A 23,900-nucleotide genomic window follows, 5' to 3' on the forward strand; every position below is an offset into this window, starting at 1 on the left:
TGGAGCTGGTGTCCATGTCGGGGAGCCTGGGGACGGAGACGGAGCCGATATCCGCGGCCGTCTTCTTCGAGGGTTTGATGCCGCGCGCCATCTTGAGCGCGTCGTCGAGCTTCGCCTTGTACTCTTTGCACAGGTTCTTGAAGTGCGCCGTCTTCTCGTGCTCCTTCTGCAGCTTGCGCGTCAGCTCCCTGGACTCCTCCTCGAGCTCGGCCGCGCGCTGCTCCGCGGCGAACAGGCGAGCCGCGGTGGGTGCAGCCATCTTATCTGCCGCGCTACCGCCCAGCTTGGAAGAAGCAGCGAGCGTCGCACGCTTCGCGGCTTCCTCCGCCCTCGCCAATCGAGCGAGGGTCTGCTTGTGCTTGGTCTCCCTCGCATCGAGCTCCTTCTTGAGCCTCCGATTCTCGTTCTGGAGGTTCAGGTACCGGTCCTCGTCCATCGTGGCGCTCATGAGGGCCTACGGGGAAATAATGAAGGCGCCAGTGAGCCGGGTGCGAGGGCGACGCGATGGACGCGCGTGTTTCGTGGCGGGGGGGCATTAGAGATTTTCGGGATGCAACAAAAAGTCGTGGCGCAATGACGCACCTGAGTTCTTGACCGGGACCTCCCCTGGGGACCTGGGGATTGCCCGTACGCCTGAGACGACGTCACCGATACGGCGTCCGCCTCTTGATACATGCGCCAGGGCGGGTCGCACGCCTCAGCACACGAACCCACTGCACGCGCGGTGGAGCGGGGCGCCCCTTTGAGGCTCATTTTATCTCGGGACCGGAGCGAAAAATTCCAACGGTCCGATTTTTTGCCAAACATTCAAACCGAAAATCAAACCGAGCGTTTCTTTCGGGATGGCTCTTGAAGGCGAGGAGGCGTTTATTCTTGGGCGCGCTCGTCCTCAAGGGCCCACATTCGACTTCCCCACCGACCAACGGTACAGTGCGTTGCTCGAAACAAGCTCCCCAGTTCAATACTAGACACGAAACGACATGACCGCCATCGATTTCGAATCATCCGGTCAGCGCATCGACGTCAGCCTCGAGGATGTGGCCGCGATGGCTCTACTGTATGGATTCGAGAGGCCCGGACCTCATTCCGACACCAAACCAGCAGCTCAACGCGCCAACCTCTCCGATTTCTTCAACGTTTACGGCGTCAACGCGTTCTCTAAGTTCAAGGACAAGTTCCGAAGGGAGACGCTGCTGCCTCCAGAGGAGCAGAAAGCCATGGAACAACAGAAGGTGAGCGGTTTCCGTTTTACCGAGTGCGGCGCTTGACAGGCTAAAAATCACCGCGCGCTGAATCCCCCACAGGCAATCGACGCCGAGCTGAACAGGTACAAGTTTCCCGAAGTCACCGATGCGGAGTTCAAGAGCGCCCTCGAGCAGCACGATCGCATGAACAGGAAGTGGAGGATCTTCAAGAAGCCCGGCGGCGTCGCCGTCAGGCCCGAGATCTTCTACGAGATCCTGGGCGCCAAGATGCAAATCGAGAGCGGCGACTGCACCGAGGAAGAACCTCAGTGGAACGATCTCGGCGCGGTCGATTACATCGGCAAAGCGATTTGGAGAGGTCACACAGGCTGGAAGGGAAAGTCGAAGGAAGAGGCCATGGCCGGATTCGTCGCTCTGAGCAAGAAGGCAAAGCACAACTACTCCGACAACTTCTTCGTCTGATGACTGATGCTCTCATCTTGGCGCATGCGTATTCTAGGCTAGTCCTATCATGCCTTTCTTGAAAGCGTCCGCTGCTTCGTGGCATCCTTGACGATAGTCTCCTCGACCTTTAGTCCTTTTCTGCGTCTCGTCGCATCCACTAGTTGACGAGCCATGTTCGGTCCCACGTAACCGTCTTCCCCAAACTCCTCGCGCTCCTCTTCCGTTTTAGGCTTGAAGAAAGGGTCGATGTCCAGGTGTTCCCAATGACTGAGCATGAGCTGCGCATTAGACGCACCGGAGCTACACTGTCGAAGCTCGTCCGCGAACCCGAAAGACTCTGCTACGGGAAGGTAGCTGTGGATGATGAACACGCCCGTCCCCTCTCGAATGCTCTCGGAGATGACCTTGGCCCGTCTGCGTCCAAGGACAGAATATGTGCCTCCCAGAGCCTCGGAAGTCGTGCTGATGACTGAGAGATACATAGCCTCGACCAGTCTCGGACCAGCCTTGAGAACGGCCTTCCGGATGGCTTCCCTCGCGGCACTGGCCACCTGACCAGAAAATGGTCCGTACTGTGCCTCGCCAACCTCGCCGTCACCGCCAGCCTCCGCGTCAACCTTCGAATACACTTCGAGCTGAACAGTCACACCAAAGAGGGGCTCTTCGCAGAGCGGACCTCTCTCGCACGCCATCTGAAATCCCGTGAGAGCGTTCCCTTCGATCGTTTTCACCACGTTGGCATCAGAGAAATCAATAATTCCGTTTTGTTTCTCAGCCTTGTTCTCGCACGTCTTCACCGGCAGCTTTAAGTGCTCCCCAACCGATGGATTACCCAGGGGAGCGATGACCCGGCCTCGATCACCATCGAGCATCTTGCCGACACTCATCAGGTTTGGTCCGACGTGCTTCGGCCCAAGCGACCAAGCGGATGACAGAGTCTTCTCGATAACATCTTCAGAGCCGTCGCCGTCAATCGCAACAGCCTCCCTCGCCTTGTTCAACTTGCCCATAATCTCAGGGACGAGCGTGTCCGCGGCGTCTCCTGCCTTTTGATGCGCCGACAGCAGGATTTGCTTTAGACTGTCAGCGGAATCCTCGATGACACGGGGGAAGAAAGGCGGCAAGGGTGCCGCGGTGGCCTTGATTGTGAGCAGCCCGTTTGACGTCGTCACCGTCGCCGATCCAGTCGTCGAGACGCCCTCCCTGAAGGACACGAGAGGAGGCGACACCTTCAAATCGATTTTGGCGAACCTCTCTCGAAGATCCGCGATGCAGCGCTCCAAGTGCACCTCGCCAGCTGCCGCGATGACGTGTTCCCCGGTCTCCATCAGGCCAACCTCCACGAAGGCGTCCGAGCGGTTCAGCAGGCGCAGACCCTCAACGAGCGCCGGCATGTCCGCGACGCTCTCCGGCTCCACGGCGACCTTCACGATGGGCGCCACCTGAAACATCATGTTTCCGAACGGCGCGCACATTTTGCTGCTGGACAGCGTGGCGCTCTTCAGCACGTGCCTGTCCAATCCACCGACGGCGAGGATATTTCCCGCCGGCACCTCCTTGACCCTGAACATGCCCTGACCCATCATCAGGTACAGCTCCTCCACGACGATCTCCTCGCAGGAGCCGTCGTCCGGTTCGCTCGGATCGTACGCGCCGTTGATCACGTACACGACGTCCCCTTCCCTGAGCGCGCCCGAGTACACGCGGCCGAACCCGAGAAACACAGACGCCCCCCCATTCCTTTCCGTCGACTTTCCGTGAACCGCCGAAGCCGGCGCCGCGAGCATCTTACTGATGAAAGCGGTCGTGACGGATCCCTCCGACGCGTCGCACCTCGACACAGCCTTGCGCGACGCCGCGAGGGCGGCGTCGTCGTCCGCCGCCAGCGTCTGCTTCAGCGTCGGCGCCGGCATCAGCCTGTGCACCCTGCGTTTTGACGACCCGGTCGGGGAGGGCAGGCGGTGCGCCACCATCTCCAGGATAGCCGGGGACAGGGGCAGCCAAGCCTTCATGACAGCCTCCAGCGCCGTCTTCCGATCCGCGCTCTTAAGGTCCTTCTCCGCGACGTCCACCTTGAGGGACGCCGCCATCGCGGCCAGGTCCTTCCCGCCCTCGGGAGGGTACCCGTGCCTCTCCGCCTCGGCCACCTTGTACAGCTTCCAGATGGGATCGAGCACGCACTGCACGAACAGGGGCTTGAGCTTACCCCCCGCCGCCTTTTTACCCACGATCTTTCGCGTCTTGGGACTGAAGAACCAGTCACCCCACAGTCCCCGTCGCAGCGCCGTGCACGAGCACCCCAGTTTCGACGCGTACATCTCGGCGAACGCGTCGGTTCGAAACGCCCACCCGTCGGCGGCGCACGCGAAGGCCACGTTGCCCCGCTCGACGCTGAAGGTGTCGGTGGAGTGCTCGGCGTCGGTGACGACGTCGGATTCGATGTCGTCGTCGTCGTGCATCTCGTCGTCCCTCCCTTCGCCGCCGTCATCCCTCCCGCCGTGATCGAGCGCTCCTCCCTCCGTGGACGTCGCCAGCAGCGTGTCCGCCTGCGAGATGAACTTCTCCGAGACGAAGGCGCTCATGACTCCGTTGATCTCGTTGAGCAGGTTCCTCATCCGCTCGTACGCCTCCGTGGGAGTGTATCCCATCTCGACGATGAGCCTATCGAGCTTGTTGAACACGAGGCACACCTGCAGGCGTTCCTCCCAAGCCTGCCTGAGCACCGCGTGGGTCTGCACGCAGATGCCCTCCACCACGTCCACCACCACGAGCCCTCCGTCGCTGAGGCGAGCCGCGGTGGAAACCTCGCTGCAGAAGTCGACGTGCCCCGGTGAGTCGATGAGGTTGATGAGCAGTGGTTCCGGTTGCGCCTCGTCCCCGCCCACGGCGCATTTCGGGGTGTAAAGCAAGGATATCGCGGCGCTCTTCATGGTGATGCCCCGTCGCTGCTCGTCGTCCAGGAAGTCCATGAACCTCAACTTCCCCGCGAGCTTCTGACTGATGAACCCATTGTGGGCTATGAGGCCGTCGGAGAGGGTGGTCTTGCCGTGGTCAACGTGTGCGAGGACGCAAATGTTCCTTATGTTGTCGGGGAACTTCTGCAACCCCGACAGACGCTCGACCGCCTTCTCCATCCCGCTGGCGGCGTCGTGTTGAGTGATTTCAGTTCGAGCCGCTTTTCGCGAAGTTGCGTGGGCACGAACGAGTCAGATTAACTTATCCACACAACGAGACGCGCACGAACCATGTGCAGCACCTCCCTCGCCAGTTTCAGTGTCATCGGAGCTCGTTTCCAATGCCCTGCGAAGCAGCGCGTTGCGCGAAAAGCGACTCCGATGCGTTGCGTCGCGGAGGGCCATTCGGACGTGCCGGAGCCTAAGGCTTCTCGGGGCAGGCGCGAGCTCATGCTGAATGGCACGCTCACGCCTCTCGTGTTGGGCGGGCTTTTCGACGGGGTTCTCGGCGCGGGAGGGTCGCAGGAGAGGCCACAGGGGCTCGGTCTTCACCAGTATGGCGATATCATAACTCTCGGTCTTTGCCCCCCCGCGCCCAATTGCGTGTCCACCGCCGAGGACCTCAACGACGATTCACACTTCGTCCCGCCGTGGACGTACAACCCCCAGGAGGGTCGCGGCATCAGGAACCCGGCGACGCAGGAGCAGGCCATGGAGGAGCTGGTCGACGTGATACAAAACACCGATTGCGACGGATACGAGACCAACATCGTGACCAAGCTGTCGGACTACCTCTACGTGGAGTACAAGTCCCCGAGGCTGGGGCTCGTCGACGACGTGGAGTTCTTCTTCGCGCCCGATCCTTCCGGGTCCTCGTCGCTCGCCAGGGTGGATTACAGGACGTCGGGCCGCGTCGACGCGCCCAAGAGCGCGGAGACACAGCGCAAGAGGATCAAGACCCTGCGGCTGGCGCTGCAGAAGAAGGGATGGAAGTCCGTTGGGTTCTGAGAGTCCGTCCCTCTCGAGTTGTTTAATACCTTCGTAAGTGTCATCGCGGTCCTCGTCGTCCCATCTAGCTATAGCTAAGGTTAACGCTATCGGCAGCGAGAAGTCCGCCACCTATCCTAATCACGTGTCGCTGCCGTCCCATCGAATCTCTACGAGTCCGTAGAAACGCTTCGCCACGTCCTTGGGTATCCCCGAGATCGGGTTGTTCCTCACGTCCAGGATCTTCAGGCTCTCCAGCTTCACGACATCGGCGGGTATCTCCGTCAGCTCGTTTTCGCTAAGGTCGAGCACCTGCAGGTGCTGCAGCTCGAAAACGCTCGCCGGCAGTTGCGTGAGCTTATTCCCGGCCAGAACCAGAGATCGCAGCTCGCGGCCGTTCCTCTCCAGAACCCTGCTCAGCCTGCAAACGCAAGGTTCTCCAACCTTCTCGCAAACCATGTTCACGCACAGCAGATCGCTGCTGCCCGTGAGGTCCAGCGCTCTCATGGAAGGCGACCGGTTCGCCTCCATGAGCGAGCGCACCGGCGCGAGCAGCGTTGTGTGCAGTCTCCTCCTCATCTGATTGAGGCGCTCCTCGACTTGTGACACATACCTCGGGCTTTCGGGGAACGGCCCTCTCTTCGGCTCCTCTGCTCCGCGGAGAGTGAAGTGCCGCTGCCGAAGTCAAACTTTGAAAAAACAACACGGACTTTCTCCCCACGCCCATTCCGAGATGGCGGGCCAGGAGGGCATCGCCAGCGGTCGATGGGTTCATAGATGGCTGACGTTCATCACACTGCTAGTGTGCTTCAGCGCCCAGGCGTCCGCGCAGATGGTACGTCCCAGACCGCTCGTCAATCGTCTCGTCGCCCTCGCTCGCTGACGGATCTTCACCTCTTCCCCGCTCGCAGAACGCGTACAGGCACGTGCACGCGTGGGGCTTGAACCGATTCGGACAGCTCGGCATCGATCACATGCCAGGCCAGGTGAGTCCCCAAGCTAGCCGCCCGTCGCGGAGAGAAACCCGCGATTCATCTCTCAACCGAGCTCACGAACCCGCGATGACTCCCGCAGGGCAACCAGCCGAAACCGAATCAGTGCGACCCACAGTACGTCCCGTCTCTCGGGCACGAGGCGATGGGCAAGGTGCAGGCGAACCTGCAACGCATAATATCCGGGCAGTTCCACGCCGTCGCAATAACGGTGAGGACCGATCCTCGCTCTCACGCCGCCCCACCGAAAGCTCGCTCTCTGAACTAACGCGCCGTTGTTGACTTGACTGCCGGACAGGAGGAGGGAGACATGTACATCTGGGGAAGGAACGACCGCGGGCAGCTCGGAATGGGCACCACGGGCGCGGAGGACACGGACACCCGATTCACCCCGACGTTGCTCGAGCTGTACACGGGGAACGGTCAGAAGCAGGAGGTCATCGACGCGGCGGTGGGCCTGGAGCACACCCTGGTGCTCGTCAGCGGCGGGCGAGTTTTTGCGTTTGGCAGCAACCAGTACGGGCAGCTCGGCGTCGACATGAGCGCCGAGGACATGCCGTTCACGAGCATTCCCACCTCGATCGACGTCGGAGGCGAGTCCGTGGTGAACGTGTCCGCCGCGGCTGGCCACAGCGTCGCCCTGACGTTCACCGGGGCGGTTTACACCTGGGGCGCAAACCACGAAGGGCAGCTGGGTTTGGGCGGATGCCAAAATCCCGACGGAATGCACTTCGACCCTTGTCTGGGTTCGGTGAAGAAGCCAACGAAGATCATTCAAACGCTGGAAGGTGAATTCATGCCTCCGATGAAGTTGATTGCCGCGGGTGGCCACGTCGCGGGAGGAACTGAAAAAGTTTTGGAAGGAGGCCATTCCGTCGCTGTTTCACAGGACAACGAGCTCTACGGATGGGGAGATAACTTCCACGGGCAAATCGGTAAAACACAGAATTACTATCGGATGGCTCACAACACAGACGTCTTCACGCCGAATAAGTTCGACAACGTGACCGGAAAGTACTTCAATCGCGAGGTCCGACCATCGAGAATCGGGCCACTGCTCATCAAGACAAATTTGCCATCTCCACCCCCACCACCTCCGGCTTTCCCAGCTCCACCACTCGCACCTGGACAATCTGCAGGCGGAGCGAACCCGAATAACGCAACCACCGGGATCGGAGGTGGCGTCGTCGACGAAGAGGAGGAAGCGTATCCTGAGATCATTGGACTGACTGCTGGTTCACATCATACGATGGCGTTGCTGAAAAGTGGAGAAATATTCGCATGGGGCGATAATTACTTTGGCCAGCTCGGACTCGGATATCAAAGCCTTCGGCGCGAGCCCGACAGATTTCACAAGACACAACACTATTACCAGCCGGAAATGATTGATAAACCGACGCGCATCGAGCACTGGGACTATTTTGTGCAACAGAAGAGAGAGGAGACAATTGGAAACGGGACAGTGGAGATAGAATACACCGCACAGGTCACTGGGAAAATCAGGTATGAAAGCGACGCCATAATCACGCATCTCGAGGCAGGTAACTTTCAAACCATCGCGCGATCCAGCTCCGGGAACGTCTACATTTGGGGAACGAACTCATTGGGGCAGTTAGGCACTTGCGATTGCGGCGCCTGTGCGCACAATTATGACGCCACAGGAGATGATCCGATGGGAACTTGTACAGCTCAGAAATCGCCTCCAGCCCCTCCAAAGCCCGACGCGTCAAGCCTGGTCGCCGGCGAAGACGCTCCTCCAGCGCCTCCTCCAGACCTCACTGTGTACGCGTGGGAGCAGGGTTGCGAATGTAACTGTGCAGGTGCAGGCACTTGCAAGTACACGGCGTCTCGAGGAGATACCGATGCCGTCAACGAAGGGAAATGTGTTGATTTTGGAGCAAACACGAAATGTGAATGCGTCGAACCGTTTCTGAAAATGCAAGGTTCCATCTACAAAATGGATCAGCCGATGCACTTTGCGCTCGGCGTCGCGACGGAGTACAAGTTTGTCACAGTTGCAGCGGGAGGGGCAATGTTTGCAATTTCACAATCGCAGTGCCCAACCGATGATCTAGGAAAAGTGTGCTCAGGTATCGGGGAATGTTTGGAAGCTGACGACGGCGAATTATCGACTTGCGATTGCCCATTCGGAACAGCTGGAATCAAGTGCGAGCACTCTTGTCCTGTTGGGACAGAAGAAGATTATCTTGCTGTACGCGCCGAACACAACATCGGAAAATTTCCTGATACTCGTTATCGTGAAGATACTGATGGCGTGATGACAGGACGAGTTTGTTCCGGACACGGACAGTGCGATGATGTCGGCAAATGCGTGTGTGAGGATTTTTGGTACGGCGAGCGATGCCAGCACATGTGTCCGTGGGACAATCAAAAACGACATTGCAGCGGAAACGGAACTTGCGCGTATGATCCGGAGATACAAGAGACTCCTTATTGCATTTGCAACCGTTACAAAACAACAGACAAAGATCCCCTTGTCGCGCAAGAAGCAGCCAAACAATGCGGCGAACGGCAACTTGCCGTGAGAGAAGGAGGTTGGTGCAGTTATTACGATAGTGATCAGGGCTTCGAGGCATGCTACCAATTTGGTCTGTGCGGCGTTTGCGAAGACAGCGGTTTTCGTCACTCTATTCTTCTCACGCTCGTGATCTCTGTGTTGTTGCGCTTATTAGTTCTAGACCGATGATAGTACTGTAGCGTAGAGACTAAAATCTATTTCTACGAAGACCCGCGCTCTCACCCGAAAAACAACCAAAACAACAGCATCAGAAAGCTCAACCCGAGCATACTCCCGTACTCTGCGAAGACTCGCAATGAAATTCGCTTTTCACCTTCGAGTCCCAACCCGCTGTTCAGTTCCTCAGACAGGGCGATCAAAAGGCGAGCCAAAGGTGGAAACTCCATATCGTGAATCGGCCGTGTGTTCCAGTCACCCCTGTAAAGCTGTTTCGAGGTGGTTTGTGATTTCCCGAGTCTGGCCCACCCGATTGCGTTTTTGCCGCTCCCGTTTCCGTCCGTTCTGCTGTCAGGCTTGTTAAGCTCCGTGCTGAAGGTTGCCCTCGCCGTGACGGACTCGCCGAGGCGCTCAAGGCTGAAAACCGTGAATGCAGCCTTGCGCAGCTTCGGCACCCTCTGACGAAGGGAATGCGAGGGACCGACGTGGGCCATATCGCGGTCTAGGCGTTCCAGGAGCGCGAGCGCAACCTGGGGAAGTCCCTCTTGGTCCATCGTGAACATGCAGAACTTTGGGGAAACCGCCGGAGGCTTCGCGGCGCCGTGCAAAGCGAACGGATCAGCTCCCCTCCGGGCACCAGGAGCCCCCATGGGAGTGACAGTCGCCATGGGGTCCTGGTTGGTCGTCTCAGGCGGATCCCAGTCCATGATCTGCTCGTGGATGTAAGGCAGGAAGTCGTCGTAAGGCGTGGGGGGCGGCGGCTCCTTCGCGGATGCACCCGGAGCGAAAGGGTCGACGGGCGCGTACTCGTTGAACGCAGCCTCGACCTGCTCCAAGATCCGAACCGCCTCGGGACATGACGCCAAGGACCTGAGCACGCTGTAGAGCGCAGTCGCCGTGCCCTCCGCGTCGACGGGTACCCGGTTGCAGCACAGCTCCAGGAAGTGCTTCATCAACTCGCAGTAAAACGGAACGTTGCGCATGACGTGCATCTCGTCGAGCGGCTGCTTCGTCCGCCTGGGCGACGCCGACGAGGAGAGCGGCGACCTGTCACCCACGAACTTCGGGGAGTTGGACTTGATGTCCGCCGCGACCGCCTGGACCGCCTCGATGCCGCGAGATAACTTCTCGATGCCGCGTGAAGTCGGGGATCCGCCCGACCCCGAACGTCGTCGGTGCGGCGCCGGAAAGCTCAGAGTCCACGGCATCAGGTACGTCACCCAGAGGTTCATGACGGGACCCAAGTTGGCGGTGCTCTCGTTGGGCCAGTACACGAACGCGTCCCTCAGAAACTTGTACAGGGGTTTCTGGAGCATCTCCTTCGCGCGTTCAACCTCCGCGTCCACGCCGAGGTCCTGGACGCCGGGCGATCCCCCTGAGCGCGACGCGTTGACCCGCTTCGAAGCCCCCACCGCTTCGAAGCCACCACCCCCGCCCCCGCCGCCGCTCGCGGGGGTGGCGGGGGTGCGTGGGGACCTGGGCGACCGGGGCGAGACCGGCGCCCCCAGCTGTGCCCCGCCCGACAGCTGTGCGCCGCGCTTGACGTCGCCGGAGATGTCGTCGGGTTCCGCGTAGAGGTACGTCACGAGAAGGTTGACGGCGTTGACCAGGTCGTCGCTCGGGGGGTTGTACGAGTACTGCCTCTGCATGGTCGACAGAGGGCTCATCTCCCTACCGTACGGGGAAGCGGAGGACGGCGAGTGGTGGCGAGTGGCGGCCCGGTTCGATCGGCCGTCGAGAACACCGGTCGCGTACGGCGACATCCCGCCAGCCCCGACCGCCGCGCCGGCGCCCAGCGCGCCCTCGTTGGCTCCGGGAAGCCAGAACTCGGCCATGATGCTCACCAACATCTCGCCCTGGCTCGCGCCCACGCGGTTGGCCCTGCGGTAGGACGCGTCACCAACCGGGCCCCGGGGCCAACCGGCGCCGGGCGTTGTTTGCGACCCCGAACCCCACGCGCCTCCTCCCCGCCCCGCCTCGTCGCCACGCGGCAGGAAGCATCGCAGGTGCGAGAGCAGCAGCTCGCGATACGGCTGGATACCCTGCCGCTGTCGATGCCCGCCGAGCGTGGTCATCGGCCAGTCCATCCACGCGCCCGACCGGTGGCCCCCGCCGCCGCCGCCGTAACCGTAACCCCCGTAGGGGTTGTTCCGTCCTCCCCGCCCGCCGCCGCCGTCGCCGTAGGGGGACCTGGCGGAGGAGCACGCGTAGTAGGCGGACCAGAACAGGAAGTAGTGGTACAGCCCCAGGTGCACGTGCGCCCTGCCGTGCGCGTCCCGCTGCACGCAGTTGCGGTACGGCAATCGAGCGTTGAGAGCCGCCGGGTCTAATCGGAGCATCCTCTGCGTCCGTTCGGGCAGCCTCTCGAGGGGAAAGGCGAACTGCATGAGCCCGTCCGCGTCCGCCGCCAGCACGGCCTTCATGAACTGTCCGTTTGGGGATAAAAAGTCGAGCAGCAGCCACGCGTCGCGCTCGTTCCCGGAGGACGCCGACTGCAGCCAGCCGTTCGCGCCGTCGTCGAAGTTGAAGATCTGCCAGAGGAGCGTCTGGTAGCACGCGGCGAAGAACCCGCGCAGGTTGTCCCTGTTCTCCTCGAGCACCTGCAGGACGCTGTTGATGCGGGTGGAGAGGGATCTGTTTCGGCTCTGAAGGAGCCTGTTGAGCTCCTCGAACGTGGTGGGCTTGCTCGGACCGGGGCTGCCGACCCCCCCGGGGGTGCCCGACTTCTGCCTCGCCCCACCACCGCCGTAATCGCCGCGCCTTCTCGCGCCGTGCATCTCTCCACGATCCCGGGACCGATCGACGACGATATTCGCTCTATCGCCTTATGAAGCACCCAGACGAGCAGTCCTGGGGCTCGGAGCCTCTCGAGCCGCCGTCTCGGCTCTTCACAGACGCGCGCGGTGTGGGGGGATCCCTAATAGAAAGTCCAAATTCGAAGCAGCAGCGAGTTGGCACCGCCGTCGCTCGGCAGCTCGGGCGTAAATGTTACCCGAAGGTACCTGCAGTTTTGGACACAGGGGATCAGTCAGGACGGAATTAGTTGTTGGGCGATACCAGCATGAGTTGATAACCTCACATCGAAAACAGTTATGAGTAGGTGCGTTATTGTGCTTACGGAATTTTGACGACGCGGTCTCATTTTGGAATAAAAGGTTCCTGCTGACTGGATCGCGATTCAAGGGACACCCGACACACATCGGACACGGCGGGAGGGCTCCTCCGAAATTCGGAGCCGCAGCCATGTCGGGCGGACGCGCTAAGATGAAGAAGGTCAACTGGGGTCAGCCCATCACGGACTACCGCATCGTGATCCCTAGGGACTACTACTTCGCGGGCGAGACGGTGCAGGGCACGCTGGAGTTGAAAACCCACGGTCCGATCAGCTGTCGGGGGGTCAGGGTGAAGCTCGAAGGCGTGGGCATGTGTCACTGGCACTACTACGAGGGCGCCGGAGAACACAGAAGACGGGTGGACGTGCACGGAGAGAAGAAGTACAACGGGTGTCAGAAGACCGCCTGGGGATCGACGTACAACACGGGGCGCATCGACAACGCGGGCGACGACGCCGTTTGGGGCCACCCCACCACGCCCGACGAGGGTCACGTCGACATGCCCCTGCAAACCGCGCACGGGTCGAAGGTCGTGCTGCGCGTCATGGACTACGACTGGGGCACGAAGGACGACGAGCTCGGCGAGTGCCTCCTCGACGTGGACGAGCTGCTCGCGATGAACGGCGCCGACGTCACGGTGCCGCTGTGGAGGCACGCGGGAAAAGGCGTGTTCAGCTCGGGCGCGTACGGCCCCGCGGAGGGGAACGCGTCGAACGGCGTGAAGCCCAGGTCCGTCGTCGTGCTGTCATGCGAGTTGTCGGAGTTGGAGGGCGGGTTCGGGTTTCAGCAGGGCGCCAGGCGGGTGGTGTTCAAGGTCAAGTCGGCGCACAACCTTCGCGACGCGGATTCGATGATGGGCTTCAGGGGGTACAACGACGTGTACTGCCAGCTGTACGAGGTGAGCGGGACGGATCTCGCCCCGGGGCTTCCACTTCCCGGCCCGCCCGACGCGAGCGCCGTGCAGCTGCCGCCGACGCGGGCGTCCATACCGTTCTCTTTCAAGCTGCCGCGTAACCTTCCCTCCTCGATGGAACCCCTCGACGTGTTCGCCGCGCCGGTGGACCGAGCGAGCGTGAGGTACTGCATCTACTCCCACATCGACATCGCGTGGCGGATGGACCCGTCGTGCCGCCGCATAATTTCGGTCATCAACGGTCCATCGTCGACCATCCCCAAGCTCCTGGCGCCGCTGCACGCCGTGCCTCAGGAGAAGGAGGTGCACCCGGTGAATTGCGAGAGCCTGTGCTTCTGCTGCAGCAAGGATTGCGTCGGTCAGTGGTGCGGCGAGAACAAGAGCGTGAGCCTCGGCAAGGTTTTCCTCGACTGCCACATGGACCGTCGTGGATACGCGCCGGGCGAGACGATGTTCCTCTCCGGGATCGCCAGGAACGAGACTGACAGGCCCGTGACGGTGTACGTGTCGCTCGTTCGGACAATCGTGTACACGGCAAAGGAGGGCTTGACGCATAAGACCAGAACGGCGCGAGGCGAAATTCCGCTCGCCTCGTTCGAGGTGCCCGCGCACAGCACCTGGCAGCTCGAGGACGGCCAGTTGATATGTCCCGCGATAGCCTCGGACTACTTCGGAGGGTACGGGTACGATGAGGAGTTTGCGAGTCGGAACGCTCAGTACGGAGCGAGGTACGCCGAGCGTCTGGTTGACCCGGTGAAGTGGTCGACGAGGCTCATGGTGTTGATGGACGTGCCGGACACCCCGTTCAATCTGAAGCAGTTCATGGACGTGCTCATCACCGGTCTGCCGGGAAACCCCATCGTCTGGGAGGAGTATCAGCAGAAGAGGAAGGGGGCGGCGTTATCGATGCCGGCGTTACCCGGCGCTCAGGAGATGACGCCTCGGCGCTCGGGAGACGACATCGGCGTCAGCGTGTTGGGCACGGCGGAATGTCCCACGTGGACACCCGGAGCCGAGGACGAGCAGGTGAGGGGAGATACGCTGTGCATCGCGAGGACCGATGAGATCGCGGCGGCTGATCCGCAAGAGGATATCAAATGCGACCCAGCGGAGCTCACGTACTCGCCCGCGGTGGCCGTGTACAAGCCCGACGCGCCGAGGAAGTGCAAGAGCCCTTACAAACCCGACAATCCCGAGGTGGACTGCACCATGAACCCTCCCGGATCGATGATGATCTGCCCATACACTGGTATGCCCTTCGTCGTGCCGCCGCCGCCGCCGCCGCAGGCGCAGGTGATTAGCACGGTCGCGGCCCCGTCGATGTCTATGGTTTAGAGAAGGAAAAGTTAGTCTAAGGTACCTGAACGAAGGAACCTGTAGTCTAGTATTTAGTGATGTTCTGAGTCGTGCTTCAAACTAGACTAACTTTAGACGTAGACGTCACTCCCGATTCGAGTTTGCCGACCTTTCCCGAACCGCGGCGATGAGTTTGTTGAACGTATCCGCCTTGTTCGTCTCCGCCGCCGCCGCCGTCGGTAGCGCCCCAACCACCAATCCGTTCGGCTTCTCCGCCCTGGTCCTGTCCCTCTCGAGTTTGGTCACGTCTCTGGCGATGTTCGCCACGTTGGGCTCGTGACCGGAGTCTATGCTGGCGTTCACCCTGAGGGTGAACTCCTTGTGACGCGATATCATCTGCGCGCGCGTGCCAGTCGCGTTCAGACCCGCGTCGGCGAGCAGCTTCTTCAGCGCCTTGTCCTTCATGATGTGATAGACGAGCTTGGGAAGCTTCGCCGTGGTGCAGGCTCGCGGCGCCATGTTCTGGTCAGCGCCGTCGCGTCCCCTCGGCGCTTTCTCCGCGGATACCTCCCCGACGCGGCCCTCCGAGGCTCTTATCAGGCAGGTGTCGATGTGGCTGTTGATGAGCCCCTCGAGGATCCCGATCCCGCAGATCGGGCAGTTCACCGTGCCGGGCCTCTGGTTCTGTCCGGAGCCCGGGTCCGCCGCCGGCGCCCCCGCGTCCGCGCCGTCTTCGGAGAGGTCCACGACGTCCGCCGATCCGTCGCCTCCGTCCCAGTCGGACTCGCTGACTGCGTCGTCGTCTCCCTGCGTTCGCCAAGAAGCCGGCGATTGCGGACTCTCCTCCTCCTTCTCCTCCTCCTCATCCTCCTCCCCTATTTCCTCCCCTATTTCATGCTCCCCCTGTCCAAGTTCCTGTCCAACTTTCTCTTTCCCGTTCGCCTCTTCCGTCTCCGTCTCCTGCGTCGGACGGATCCCCGCGGACCGCCGCTTGGTCCGTCCGGGTTCGGGTAGGTCCTCCGCCGCCGCGCCCCTCGCGCTCGACCGGGTCCTCTTGGTCGATCGGTCCTTCGCCTTCGTCGTCGCCGGGTCCAGCTGTGTCGTCGTCGCCGGGGCCGCGTCCGCCTGCGCGCTTCGACGGGTCGAGCGCCTCGCGGCCGCGGGCGGCGGGTCGTCCGGCTCCGCTCGTCCGGCTCCGCTCGCGCCCCGCCCCTCGCTTCTCCCATTCGATCCGTCGTCGGCCTCCCGCCCTCCTCCGCGCGCGGCTCGCCTTTTCGGGGGCGGCGCGGACGCGACGGGCGGTGTCGTGCCGTTCCCGACTCTGGCGCACGCCAGGAGTTCGCCCCTCGCGGCCTTGTACGCTCCGACCACCGTCTCCAGGGCGTGGTTCGGGCGCAGGTCGGACTCGTCTCCGGCGGTGCGGCAGGTTGGGCACTCCTTCTTGAACTCGAGCGTGCGCCGGATGCAGAGCGAGCAATCTGCGATGCGGCGGGAGGCGGGAGGGAGGGACGCGGGTCAGGGGAGGTCGATATGCCGGGACCGGGGCGTGGGATACGAGCACGGGGCACGGCGATCGACGCGGGGCTGGGAACGGGGCGCTTCCGAACTACTCACAGGTGTGCGTGCACGTGGCGAAGCTGACGGGCATGCCAAAGAGATCGCCACATATGGCGCACCTCAACGACTCGTCGAGCCGGCGCTGCTCCACCCGCGGCCACGCCTCGGGCTCATCGTCGTCGAGATCGTCGAACATGACGCGCGAGCTACCGCGCGGGCCTCCCTCGACTCTCACGCGCGGGCTGAACTGCTTCGACGCTCCGCGCCAAAACTTCAGGTTGAAACGCGACCGCGAAGTTGGTCTCGAAGATTTGACCTGGTGATGGGTCCCAGACACACCTCCAGCCGCCGGCTGATGGCTGGCGGGGAGCGGAGCGTCGGATCGATCATGTCGATAGACCCCGCCGATTTGTGGGTCGCCGCGGACGAGGACTTTCAGGAGTGGGTCCTCGAGCGAGCGTACGCCGATAACCCGGCTCAGTGCCCGCTGTCGGCGGACGAGGACGACCCGACTTGTTCACTCATCCACTTCGCCCAGGGGAGCCTGGAGGTGGTACACGACGACCTCCGGAGGGTGTTGCCCCCTGCACAACTCAAGGAGGCGATAGATATTCTGCGCGTCGTCGGCATCGACGACGCCTTCGTGGTCAGGCGCGAACTCGTGAACTACAAGAAGACATGCCTGAACATCCAGCGTTGTGCCACGCAGCTGGACCGAGATTTACGACAACTCGTGACGTTCTTCAAGGGCTCGGACGACGAGCGCATCGACATCGACGACGAGCGAATTTACGTCCACTCGGACCGACACACGGCGCTGTGCGACGCGCTGGGTCAGTGCAAGGGGGCTCTCGGTGTCATGTCCGACCTACGGCAGTTCGTGAAGACGGTGTGTTGCGTCAGCCGACATCCCGCAAAGGCGACGCCGGAGTACCTCGCGGGCTTGCCGCGATCGCTGAAGCACCTCCGGAAATACGTCAGGTGCGCCGGAGACACCGTCGCGAGCCAACGTGGGCACACGACGGTCGACGAGGTGCACGAGGCCGATGGCGATGACGACGGCGCCGACTTCCATCGCGGGGAGGAAAGCGGCGCCGCTCACCTCGCGCGAGCGATGGACGGGTTCGCTCACCTCGGCTGGCCCCCGCGGATCGTCTCGTTCGTGCGCAAGTCTCTCGTGGCGAAAGGCGCCGTCAAGGCGTTGTGGATGCACTCGGAGCTCATCCGCGGCTTGCGCCACCTCGAGACGTACCTTCGTTTGCTCCGAGGATGCGTCACCGAGTTGGAAGCCGCGCCGAACCTCGTCGATGCTTTGAGTGCTTCGCGGTTGGAAGGCGTCCATGGAGGAGACGCGTCGTCCATCCTGCAGCGCGTGTCGCGCGCGTGTCGCGTGCGAAAGGAGCTGAACCAGCTCTACGGCGCGGTGGAGGCCCTGGGAGATCAAACCACGTGGCTTCGACGCATCGCGGACGTTCCCGCCGAGCGGCTGTTTGTGGCGGGTGACTCGGACTTACGGGCGTCGACGTCGATGTTCATCCCGAGCGGTTTTCGGGTCGGGGACCTGTTCGCGCGGTGTCGGGCGGTGTGCGACGGGGAATTTCCCCGGATGATGGACGTCCTCCGTCACGAGGGGTGGCCGACGCATCTCCTCGGTAGGCTCGGCGCGGAGAAGCGGACGGAGACAAACTTCAAGGAGACGACGTGTCGGGTCTGCGCGCGAGGGTTCTCGAGCCTGTGGGTCCATCGATTCATATGCGTCGCGTGCGAAATCAACGAGCGTTTCGAGCTCGGACGGTGCCCGTATCGCGAATCTTGCGCGTCGCCCTTCTGTCCGCACGCGAATAGGTGTTTCGTGTGCGATTCGTGGTCGTGCGGCGAGTGCCGGCTCATCAGAGGCGACGGGGAGGAATGCCTCGCGCTTGCGCAACAGATTGAGCCCGATTTGACCTACCTGGACTGGGACAGGACCGTGTGCACGACGCGTAGCGGCGCGTCGCCCCTCAAAGGAACGCACGCCGTTGACCCAGACTTGCTCTCCATGATTTGTTCCAGGCCGAAAGGTTCCGTTCACATAGTGACGCGCAACTCATATCGAGACGACATCAAGACTTTCATGGCAAGAGCCGGCCTTCCTGATGACATTCCCGTGCACACGGTGAAGAAGCATCAGTCAAAGGCTGAGGTGATTCTCGAGGGAAACGAAGGGACGATTTTGTTCGTCGATGACTCTGTCGCCGAACACATGGACGAGAGGTTGATGCGATCTGGGGTTTTCCGAGTTTTGTTCGGACGAGCGCTCAGTTGAACCACGACTCTCCGCCGGGGCATGAAGCTCTTGACACTTAGCTAGCTAGATGACGTTATGTCCTTCGTCAGGCTCCCACTCGAGCAGCTCCGCCGGGTACACTACCTCGTGAAGGAACAGCCCGTGCGGTGGAGCCCCCATCGGAGCGACGCCCCTGTCTTTTCCTTCCAGCATATCCCTCAGGTCCTCGGCGGTGAACTTCCCATCCTCGCCAGTGGCGGCGAGCATAAGCGCGCCGACCATGTTACGAACCATGCGGTACAAGAAGCCGTTACCCTCCACCTCCAGGCGTATCAACCCATCCGGCTGTTCGACCACGTCGAACCTGTATATTGTTCGCGTCGGGCTGCGCACCAACGTCTTGTCCCTGGACTTGTTCGAGAACGAGGTAAAGTCGTGGGTGCCGACAAACACAGCCGCCGCCTCTCGCAGCCTCTCGACGCTAGGGGGTTTCCATCCGCAGTGCAGCGCGTGACGCCTGACGAAGGGATCGAGCACGAGCCGAGGGTCGAGGAAGTAGTGGTAGGTCTTTCGCACCGCGTGGAACCTGGCGTGGAACGCCGGGTGCGGCCTCATGACCTCCACGCATCGGACGTCCTTGGGCATGATCCCGTTGAGGCTCTTGTGAAACCTCTCGAGGTCTGACACGGGCTCCTTCGTGTAGAAGTGGAGGATCTGCCCGCGAGCGTGCACCCCCGTGTCCGTCCGCCCGCTCGCCTGCATGCCGAGGAACTCCCTGTCGTGCCCAGTCAGCTTCGTCAGGGCGCGCTCCACCTCCCCCTGCACCGTCTTGCCCTTGGGCTGGTACTGAAAGCCGAGGTACGCCTCGCCGTCGTACGCCAGCTTGAGCGCGTAGGTGTGGTTCCTGCCGGCAGCCTCCCTGTGTTTGCGTCCCTCGTCGCTGAGACTCGCCGCCAGCGCCTCGTTGCGCCAGTCACCCTCGGGGTAAGGGCTCGAGACCGTCGACGACGACGCGGAGCACCGCGCGACGACGCCGCGATTGCCTCCTCGTCGTCGGCACCTCCCCGACGGGATCCACCGACCGGGCGCCCACGACGCGACCGACCGGGCGCACGCCATCCTCGCGCTCCTGGCGGCGGACCCCGGAGATGGACCTCCCCCGCGCGCTCGCACCGCACGCTCGCCGCCGTGACCAGAGCACGGCGCCAGCCGCTGTGCGAGAGTTGGCAACTGGGAGTTGGATTCCCGCAGGTGTGCAGAAAAAGCGCCGAGACTTGCTTCCGTTGTGGATAAAGTTGGGACCGGTTCGCGGTCACAATACCCTACGAAGGCGTCCGACGCGATGGCCGAGGCGATCAAGAAGCTCCCCGTGAAGGGCGCGTGGCAGGTGTACGTCCACAAGCTGCGGGCGTACGTCATGGGCGACGACGGCTCGCCCGTTCGCCCCCACCTGATGCTCGTGATCTCGACCAAAGACGGCCAATTCCTCGCGTGCGAACCCGCATCCGGGGACGACGAGGCCGGCGGCGGCAACGTGGTGAAGGATCGCCCCACCCCCGAGGCCCTCCTCGCCTTCCTTAAGAGGGTAATGACCCACCCGAGGGTGATGAACACGACCGCGGCGGGGGAGAAGCGCAAGGCTGCTCGACCGGAGTCTATCCGATTCGCCGACACCCACACGGCGTCCCTGCATCTCGGGGAGAAGGAGAAGTGGGCCGGGGAGACCGCGTGCCCGTACGTGGAGGGATGCCGCGCGGGACTCGCCGAGTGCGGGGTCGACGACGTCGGCTTTGCCCCGGTCCCGCCCGATCTCATCGAGTCCATCATCCGCGCGCAGATCGAACCCTCGATGGCTCCGGATAACCAGGAGTGGGGCACGCAGCACCTCCCCGGCTTGTCGCAATCCGTCGACGGCTTCACCGACGCGTTCGGCGGATCCCTCTTCGCCGCCGCGGCGGAGTTCGCCCGCGTCTCGCCGTGGACGGCGCTCGCCAAGCGCCGCCCCGTGCAGATATCGTACAGGCTGGTGCTCAGGGAGGACGTCGCGATGAGACTCACCGCGTACGTGTCGCTGGTGGGATCCAAGGAGGAGGGATCCTTCGGATTCGCCGTGCACAAGACCTTGGCGGAGGCGAAGAGGGCGTACGAGGTCGAGGTAGGAGGTGGGGAGGACGGGGAGAGCGCAGGGGAGTCATCAGTCAACGGCCAGTCGTGCATGTTCGCGTCGGTGTACGAGTGTCCGTTCGAGGACGTCGACGACGCGGAGAGGGCGGGTTGGGACCTGGCGCCGATGGAGGACGAGCCGGGCGAGCGGTACTGGCCGATCTTCTGCAAGATGGCGTTCGAGAAGGGCGAGGGCGGGACCGAGGACGCGCTCTCCCTCACCAGGCCCGCGATCGTGGAGCTGCAGTGCTTCGAGCTCGCCCTGAAGGCCGTGACGGCGCTCATCAAGTCGGGCGAGCTGCGACGCGCCGACGACGAAAACCAGTCAGCCAACGACGGCAAGCCTTGGACGGTTCAGTGCGAGACGTTCGCGGGAAGCGCGGGGAGCGAGATGGCGACGATCGACGTGGAGGTGTCGCTGCCGTCCCTCGACGATTCAGCCGCGAACGAGGGACAGGACGCGTACCTGTGAGGAGGGCTCGCCGCTTTATATTCAAAAACGCGTGTGTTGTCCTCGCAGCCAACCCGCCCCTCGCGCTACTAAACGCCTACGTATGATACACCTCGCCAACCCGTCGTCGTCGTGCGTGCGTGCGTTCTTCAGTCGATCCACCCGCCCTTTTCGTCGTCGCGCCGCACCCTGCGCCGCCCCTTCCGTCTCGTTCGGAAGGTCGTCAGGTTGCCCTCGGACGGTGCCTACTCAAACGCCCACTGGTTCTCCCTCCGCACCTCCTCCTCCTCCTCCGGGGTGAAGTCGTTCCTGATGTTGAACGTCTTGCGAATCTCCTCCGGAGTCTTGCCCTTGATCATGTTCGCCACGGTCATGCACGTCAGGTCCAGGAGGGACTTGATGTTCAGGTAGTTGGCAGCCTGCGGGGGTTGCGCGAGGGTGAAAAACGTCAGATCTCGGTTCGGGCGTCGTTTTCGACCTAAAATTTCCTCGTTTTGGGCGGGATCCGAGGGCGCGGGTTCCGGGTCACAACGCACCAAGATGAGCTCGAAGAGGGTGGCCTGGTCGACCTTGACGAACTCCGCGTCGAAGTTCTTATCCTCCTCCGCTTCACCCTCTTTCTTCTCCGAGTGGTGCTTGCAGTAGTCGATCACCTTCTGCAAGATCTTGGAGGAAACGTTGGGGAGAGGGATAGGCGCCTCGAGTCCGGTGTCTGCGATTGAGGCAAGGCGGTCGAGGTCAGCGGTCGTCGCGCCGATCGTTCGCGGGATGTGGAGCAAAGAGAGATGGTCGGCGGAAATCGTCGGGGCAAGGAAAGGGTCTCTGGCGGGAGGGCGCGGTCCACTCACCCTCAATCATGTTCTTGATAGTCTCAGACTTGAAGGCAACGTCCTGGGCCACCTCGAACTTCTCGGCCTCCGAGGACATGAGGGTGACGAGTTCGTCGCTCATCGTGAGTGTGTGCTTTGTGTGTACCTAAAGACTAAAGAGGAGACGAGTGGATGCAACCACCCGCGCTGTGTGAAGTGGCGCGGATCCGCCGTCGACGTCGATATTTGCGCGGTTGTTTTCGCGTTTCAAGTTTGCACCGGGCAAATCTCGGTTGAGTTTGACGGGACGGGGACGCCTTGAACGAACCTTGAACTTGCCGGGGAATTTCTTTTAGGTTATGGGTTTTCGACCGCCCGGGCGCATCCCTGCTTCATTTCCCAGTCGACGGCAAACAGCCGCCGGCGCGGGTGGGAAGGACCGCGGGGACGATGGACGCGGTGCACGTTCAGCCGACGAGCTCATCTCTCGCACGGACGCGTGATGGGTTCTCGGACAGGGGCGACGCCGACGGCTCGTGCGGTTTCTCTGCAGCAATATCGTTATATCATTGTATGCCTAGTTCATTTACACGAGGGCAGCCAAGCCTGGACAGACCCCATGGAAAACACCCACCAAGAAAGAATCAACTCGCTTACGCCTCGGGCTCAGCGGCAGCCTCCTCCTCCGCGGGGGCAGCCGCCGCCTCAGCCGCGGCAGCCGCGGCAGCCGCCGCCTCAGCCTCGGCAGCCGCAGCCGCCTTCGTCGCCGCGAGAGCCTCCATCTTGAGCTGGTGGCGGGTGGGGCCGGTCTTCTTGGCCACGAAGCGAGTCTTAAGCTTCGCCTGCTTACCGATACGATCGCGGAGGTAGTAGAGCTTGGCGCGGCGCACCTGGGAGAGGGGGAAAAGAGGTGGGAAGGGTCAGCGAGGGGCGGGCGGGATGAAAATCTTTTCGCGCGGGCGACGTCAGAGGGTTTTGGTTCTTCTCGGGGGGGTGGAGCGAGTCGGCGCGCGTTTGCGATGCCGTGAGACCGCGGCGCGCTCGCCGGAACCCCGGAAACGCGGGCTGACACCCGTTTCCGTGCGTCCGTGGCGAAACTCGGGGAAACGCGGCGAGTCGACGACGCGAAGGAGGGAGTACTCACCACGGGCTTGCCAGCACCGCGAACCTCCTCGAAGGTGCACAGGGGGGAGTGGATAGGGAAGATGCGCTCGACGCCGTAGCCCTGGAACGCCTTGCGGACGGTGATGGTGGTGGCGACGCCGGCCTTGTGGACGCCAATGATGATGCCCTCGTACGGCTGCACGCGCGTCTTGTTGCCCTCGACGACGGTCACGCCGACCCTCACCGTCATGCCCACCCTGAAGGGGATAAGATCGTCCTTCATCTGCGGCGCGTTCACCCGCTCCACGTACTGCATGAGTCCCTTGCGGGAGCCGCCGGTGTTGCTGCGGGAGCGAACGGCGAAGACCTGGAGGCTGCCACGACCGGCGGCGACACCGGCGTGGGAAGCGACGCGGGGCTGGGCGGCCACGGAGCGGCGCGCGGAGAGCGCGACGGCGGGCTTTCCGGCGCGACGGGTCGCAGCGGCGTTCGCCAGGGAAAGGGAAGCCATGGAGGTGGCAATGCAGGCCATCTTTGACGAGCTTCCGGCTACTCCGACTGAAAGCTTTCAAGCGGGGATGAGCTCACGAGCCTAGGCGCGAGCTTGAATCACAGCGGCGTGGTGTGCGCGCCGTCGGAATGACCGCGGCGCCGTACTCGCCGGCGCTCAAAAGGCCCGTCGGATTCGGGTTATTTTCAGGTTTTAGGGCTACGTAATCCGAAAAGCGAACACGTCATTTCACGGGCATTGGCATTTGGTCCAAATTGGCACTGGCGCCGTGGGCACAAAAAGACCCAAAAAAAAAATTGCCAAAAAGCCCGCGATCGCCAACACTTCGACGAGTTCGCGCGTTTGCGCAACATTGGCGCACTTTTAGCTCCGCCCCCCTCCCAATCGAGACCGCGCGAGGCGTCCGGCACACGCGCGCGACGCGAACGGGTTCGATGGAG

At 62.3% G+C, this 23,900-nt stretch overlaps 13 protein-coding genes across 13 annotated transcripts; 6 read left to right on the forward strand and 7 right to left on the reverse strand.

Moving 5' to 3' along the window:
- Window positions 1–980: 980 nt before the first annotated feature.
- Window positions 981–1,670, forward strand: MICPUN_61365 (predicted protein; the record flags this gene model as incomplete). Its single annotated transcript, XM_002504253.1, has 2 exons — window positions 981–1,232; window positions 1,305–1,670. The coding sequence occupies 2 exons, from the start codon at window positions 981–983 to the stop codon at window positions 1,665–1,667; spliced, it is 615 nt and encodes a 204-aa protein (XP_002504299.1). The 3' UTR covers window positions 1,668–1,670.
- Window positions 1,671–1,714: 44 nt separating this feature from the next.
- Window positions 1,715–4,783, reverse strand: MICPUN_97868 (predicted protein; the record flags this gene model as incomplete). Its single annotated transcript, XM_002504572.1, is given in 3 exon segments — window positions 1,715–2,424; window positions 2,497–4,060; window positions 4,079–4,783. The coding sequence occupies 3 exon segments, from the start codon at window positions 4,781–4,783 to the stop codon at window positions 1,715–1,717; spliced, it is 2,979 nt and encodes a 992-aa protein (XP_002504618.1).
- Window positions 4,784–5,053: 270 nt separating this feature from the next.
- Window positions 5,054–5,611, forward strand: MICPUN_84637 (predicted protein; the record flags this gene model as incomplete). Its single annotated transcript, XM_002504254.1, has 1 exon — window positions 5,054–5,611. The coding sequence occupies one exon, from the start codon at window positions 5,054–5,056 to the stop codon at window positions 5,609–5,611; it is 558 nt and encodes a 185-aa protein (XP_002504300.1).
- Window positions 5,612–5,731: 120 nt separating this feature from the next.
- Window positions 5,732–6,121, reverse strand: MICPUN_102327 (predicted protein; the record flags this gene model as incomplete). Its single annotated transcript, XM_002504573.1, has 1 exon — window positions 5,732–6,121. One exon carries the CDS (start codon window positions 6,119–6,121, stop codon window positions 5,732–5,734), a length of 390 nt encoding a protein of 129 aa, XP_002504619.1.
- A 1,710-nt stretch (window positions 6,122–7,831) lies between these two features.
- On the forward strand, window positions 7,832–9,292 carry MICPUN_50575 (hypothetical protein; the record flags this gene model as incomplete). The annotated part of the gene is made up of 1 exon (XM_002504255.1): window positions 7,832–9,292. One exon carries the CDS (start codon window positions 7,832–7,834, stop codon window positions 9,287–9,289), a length of 1,458 nt encoding a protein of 485 aa, XP_002504301.1. The 3' UTR covers window positions 9,290–9,292.
- A 47-nt stretch (window positions 9,293–9,339) lies between these two features.
- Window positions 9,340–12,054, reverse strand: MICPUN_61370 (predicted protein; the record flags this gene model as incomplete). Its single annotated transcript, XM_002504574.1, has 1 exon — window positions 9,340–12,054. One exon carries the CDS (start codon window positions 12,052–12,054, stop codon window positions 9,340–9,342), a length of 2,715 nt encoding a protein of 904 aa, XP_002504620.1.
- A 466-nt stretch (window positions 12,055–12,520) lies between these two features.
- Window positions 12,521–14,638, forward strand: MICPUN_61371 (predicted protein; the record flags this gene model as incomplete). The annotated part of the gene is made up of 1 exon (XM_002504256.1): window positions 12,521–14,638. One exon carries the CDS (start codon window positions 12,521–12,523, stop codon window positions 14,636–14,638), a length of 2,118 nt encoding a protein of 705 aa, XP_002504302.1.
- A 105-nt stretch (window positions 14,639–14,743) lies between these two features.
- Window positions 14,744–16,352, reverse strand: MICPUN_61372 (predicted protein; the record flags this gene model as incomplete). Its single annotated transcript, XM_002504575.1, has 2 exons — window positions 14,744–16,077; window positions 16,214–16,352. The coding sequence occupies 2 exons, from the start codon at window positions 16,350–16,352 to the stop codon at window positions 14,744–14,746; spliced, it is 1,473 nt and encodes a 490-aa protein (XP_002504621.1).
- A 126-nt stretch (window positions 16,353–16,478) lies between these two features.
- On the forward strand, window positions 16,479–18,414 carry MICPUN_61373 (predicted protein; the record flags this gene model as incomplete). Its single annotated transcript, XM_002504257.1, has 2 exons — window positions 16,479–18,311; window positions 18,361–18,414. The coding sequence occupies 2 exons, from the start codon at window positions 16,479–16,481 to the stop codon at window positions 18,412–18,414; spliced, it is 1,887 nt and encodes a 628-aa protein (XP_002504303.1).
- A 148-nt stretch (window positions 18,415–18,562) lies between these two features.
- On the reverse strand, window positions 18,563–19,322 carry MICPUN_71216 (predicted protein; the record flags this gene model as incomplete). Its single annotated transcript, XM_002504576.1, has 1 exon — window positions 18,563–19,322. A coding segment is annotated over one exon (760 nt), but the record flags the coding sequence as incomplete, so codon positions are not given.
- A 442-nt stretch (window positions 19,323–19,764) lies between these two features.
- Window positions 19,765–21,057, forward strand: MICPUN_102332 (predicted protein; the record flags this gene model as incomplete). The annotated part of the gene is made up of 1 exon (XM_002504258.1): window positions 19,765–21,057. The coding sequence occupies one exon, from the start codon at window positions 19,765–19,767 to the stop codon at window positions 21,055–21,057; it is 1,293 nt and encodes a 430-aa protein (XP_002504304.1).
- Window positions 21,053–21,987, reverse strand: MICPUN_95085 (predicted protein; the record flags this gene model as incomplete). The annotated part of the gene is made up of 3 exons (XM_002504577.1): window positions 21,053–21,455; window positions 21,573–21,748; window positions 21,885–21,987. The coding sequence occupies 3 exons, from the start codon at window positions 21,985–21,987 to the stop codon at window positions 21,282–21,284; spliced, it is 453 nt and encodes a 150-aa protein (XP_002504623.1). The 3' UTR covers window positions 21,053–21,281.
- Window positions 21,988–22,498: 511 nt separating this feature from the next.
- Window positions 22,499–23,460, reverse strand: MICPUN_84692 (predicted protein; the record flags this gene model as incomplete). The annotated part of the gene is made up of 2 exons (XM_002504578.1): window positions 22,499–22,735; window positions 22,993–23,460. 2 exons carry the CDS (start codon window positions 23,458–23,460, stop codon window positions 22,499–22,501), a joined length of 705 nt encoding a protein of 234 aa, XP_002504624.1.
- Window positions 23,461–23,900: the final 440 nt, after the last annotated feature.

The sequence above is a fragment of the Micromonas commoda genome, chromosome 9 (assembly GCF_000090985.2).
Source record: "Micromonas commoda chromosome 9, complete sequence".
Lineage (NCBI taxonomy): Eukaryota > Viridiplantae > Chlorophyta > Mamiellophyceae > Mamiellales > Mamiellaceae > Micromonas > Micromonas commoda.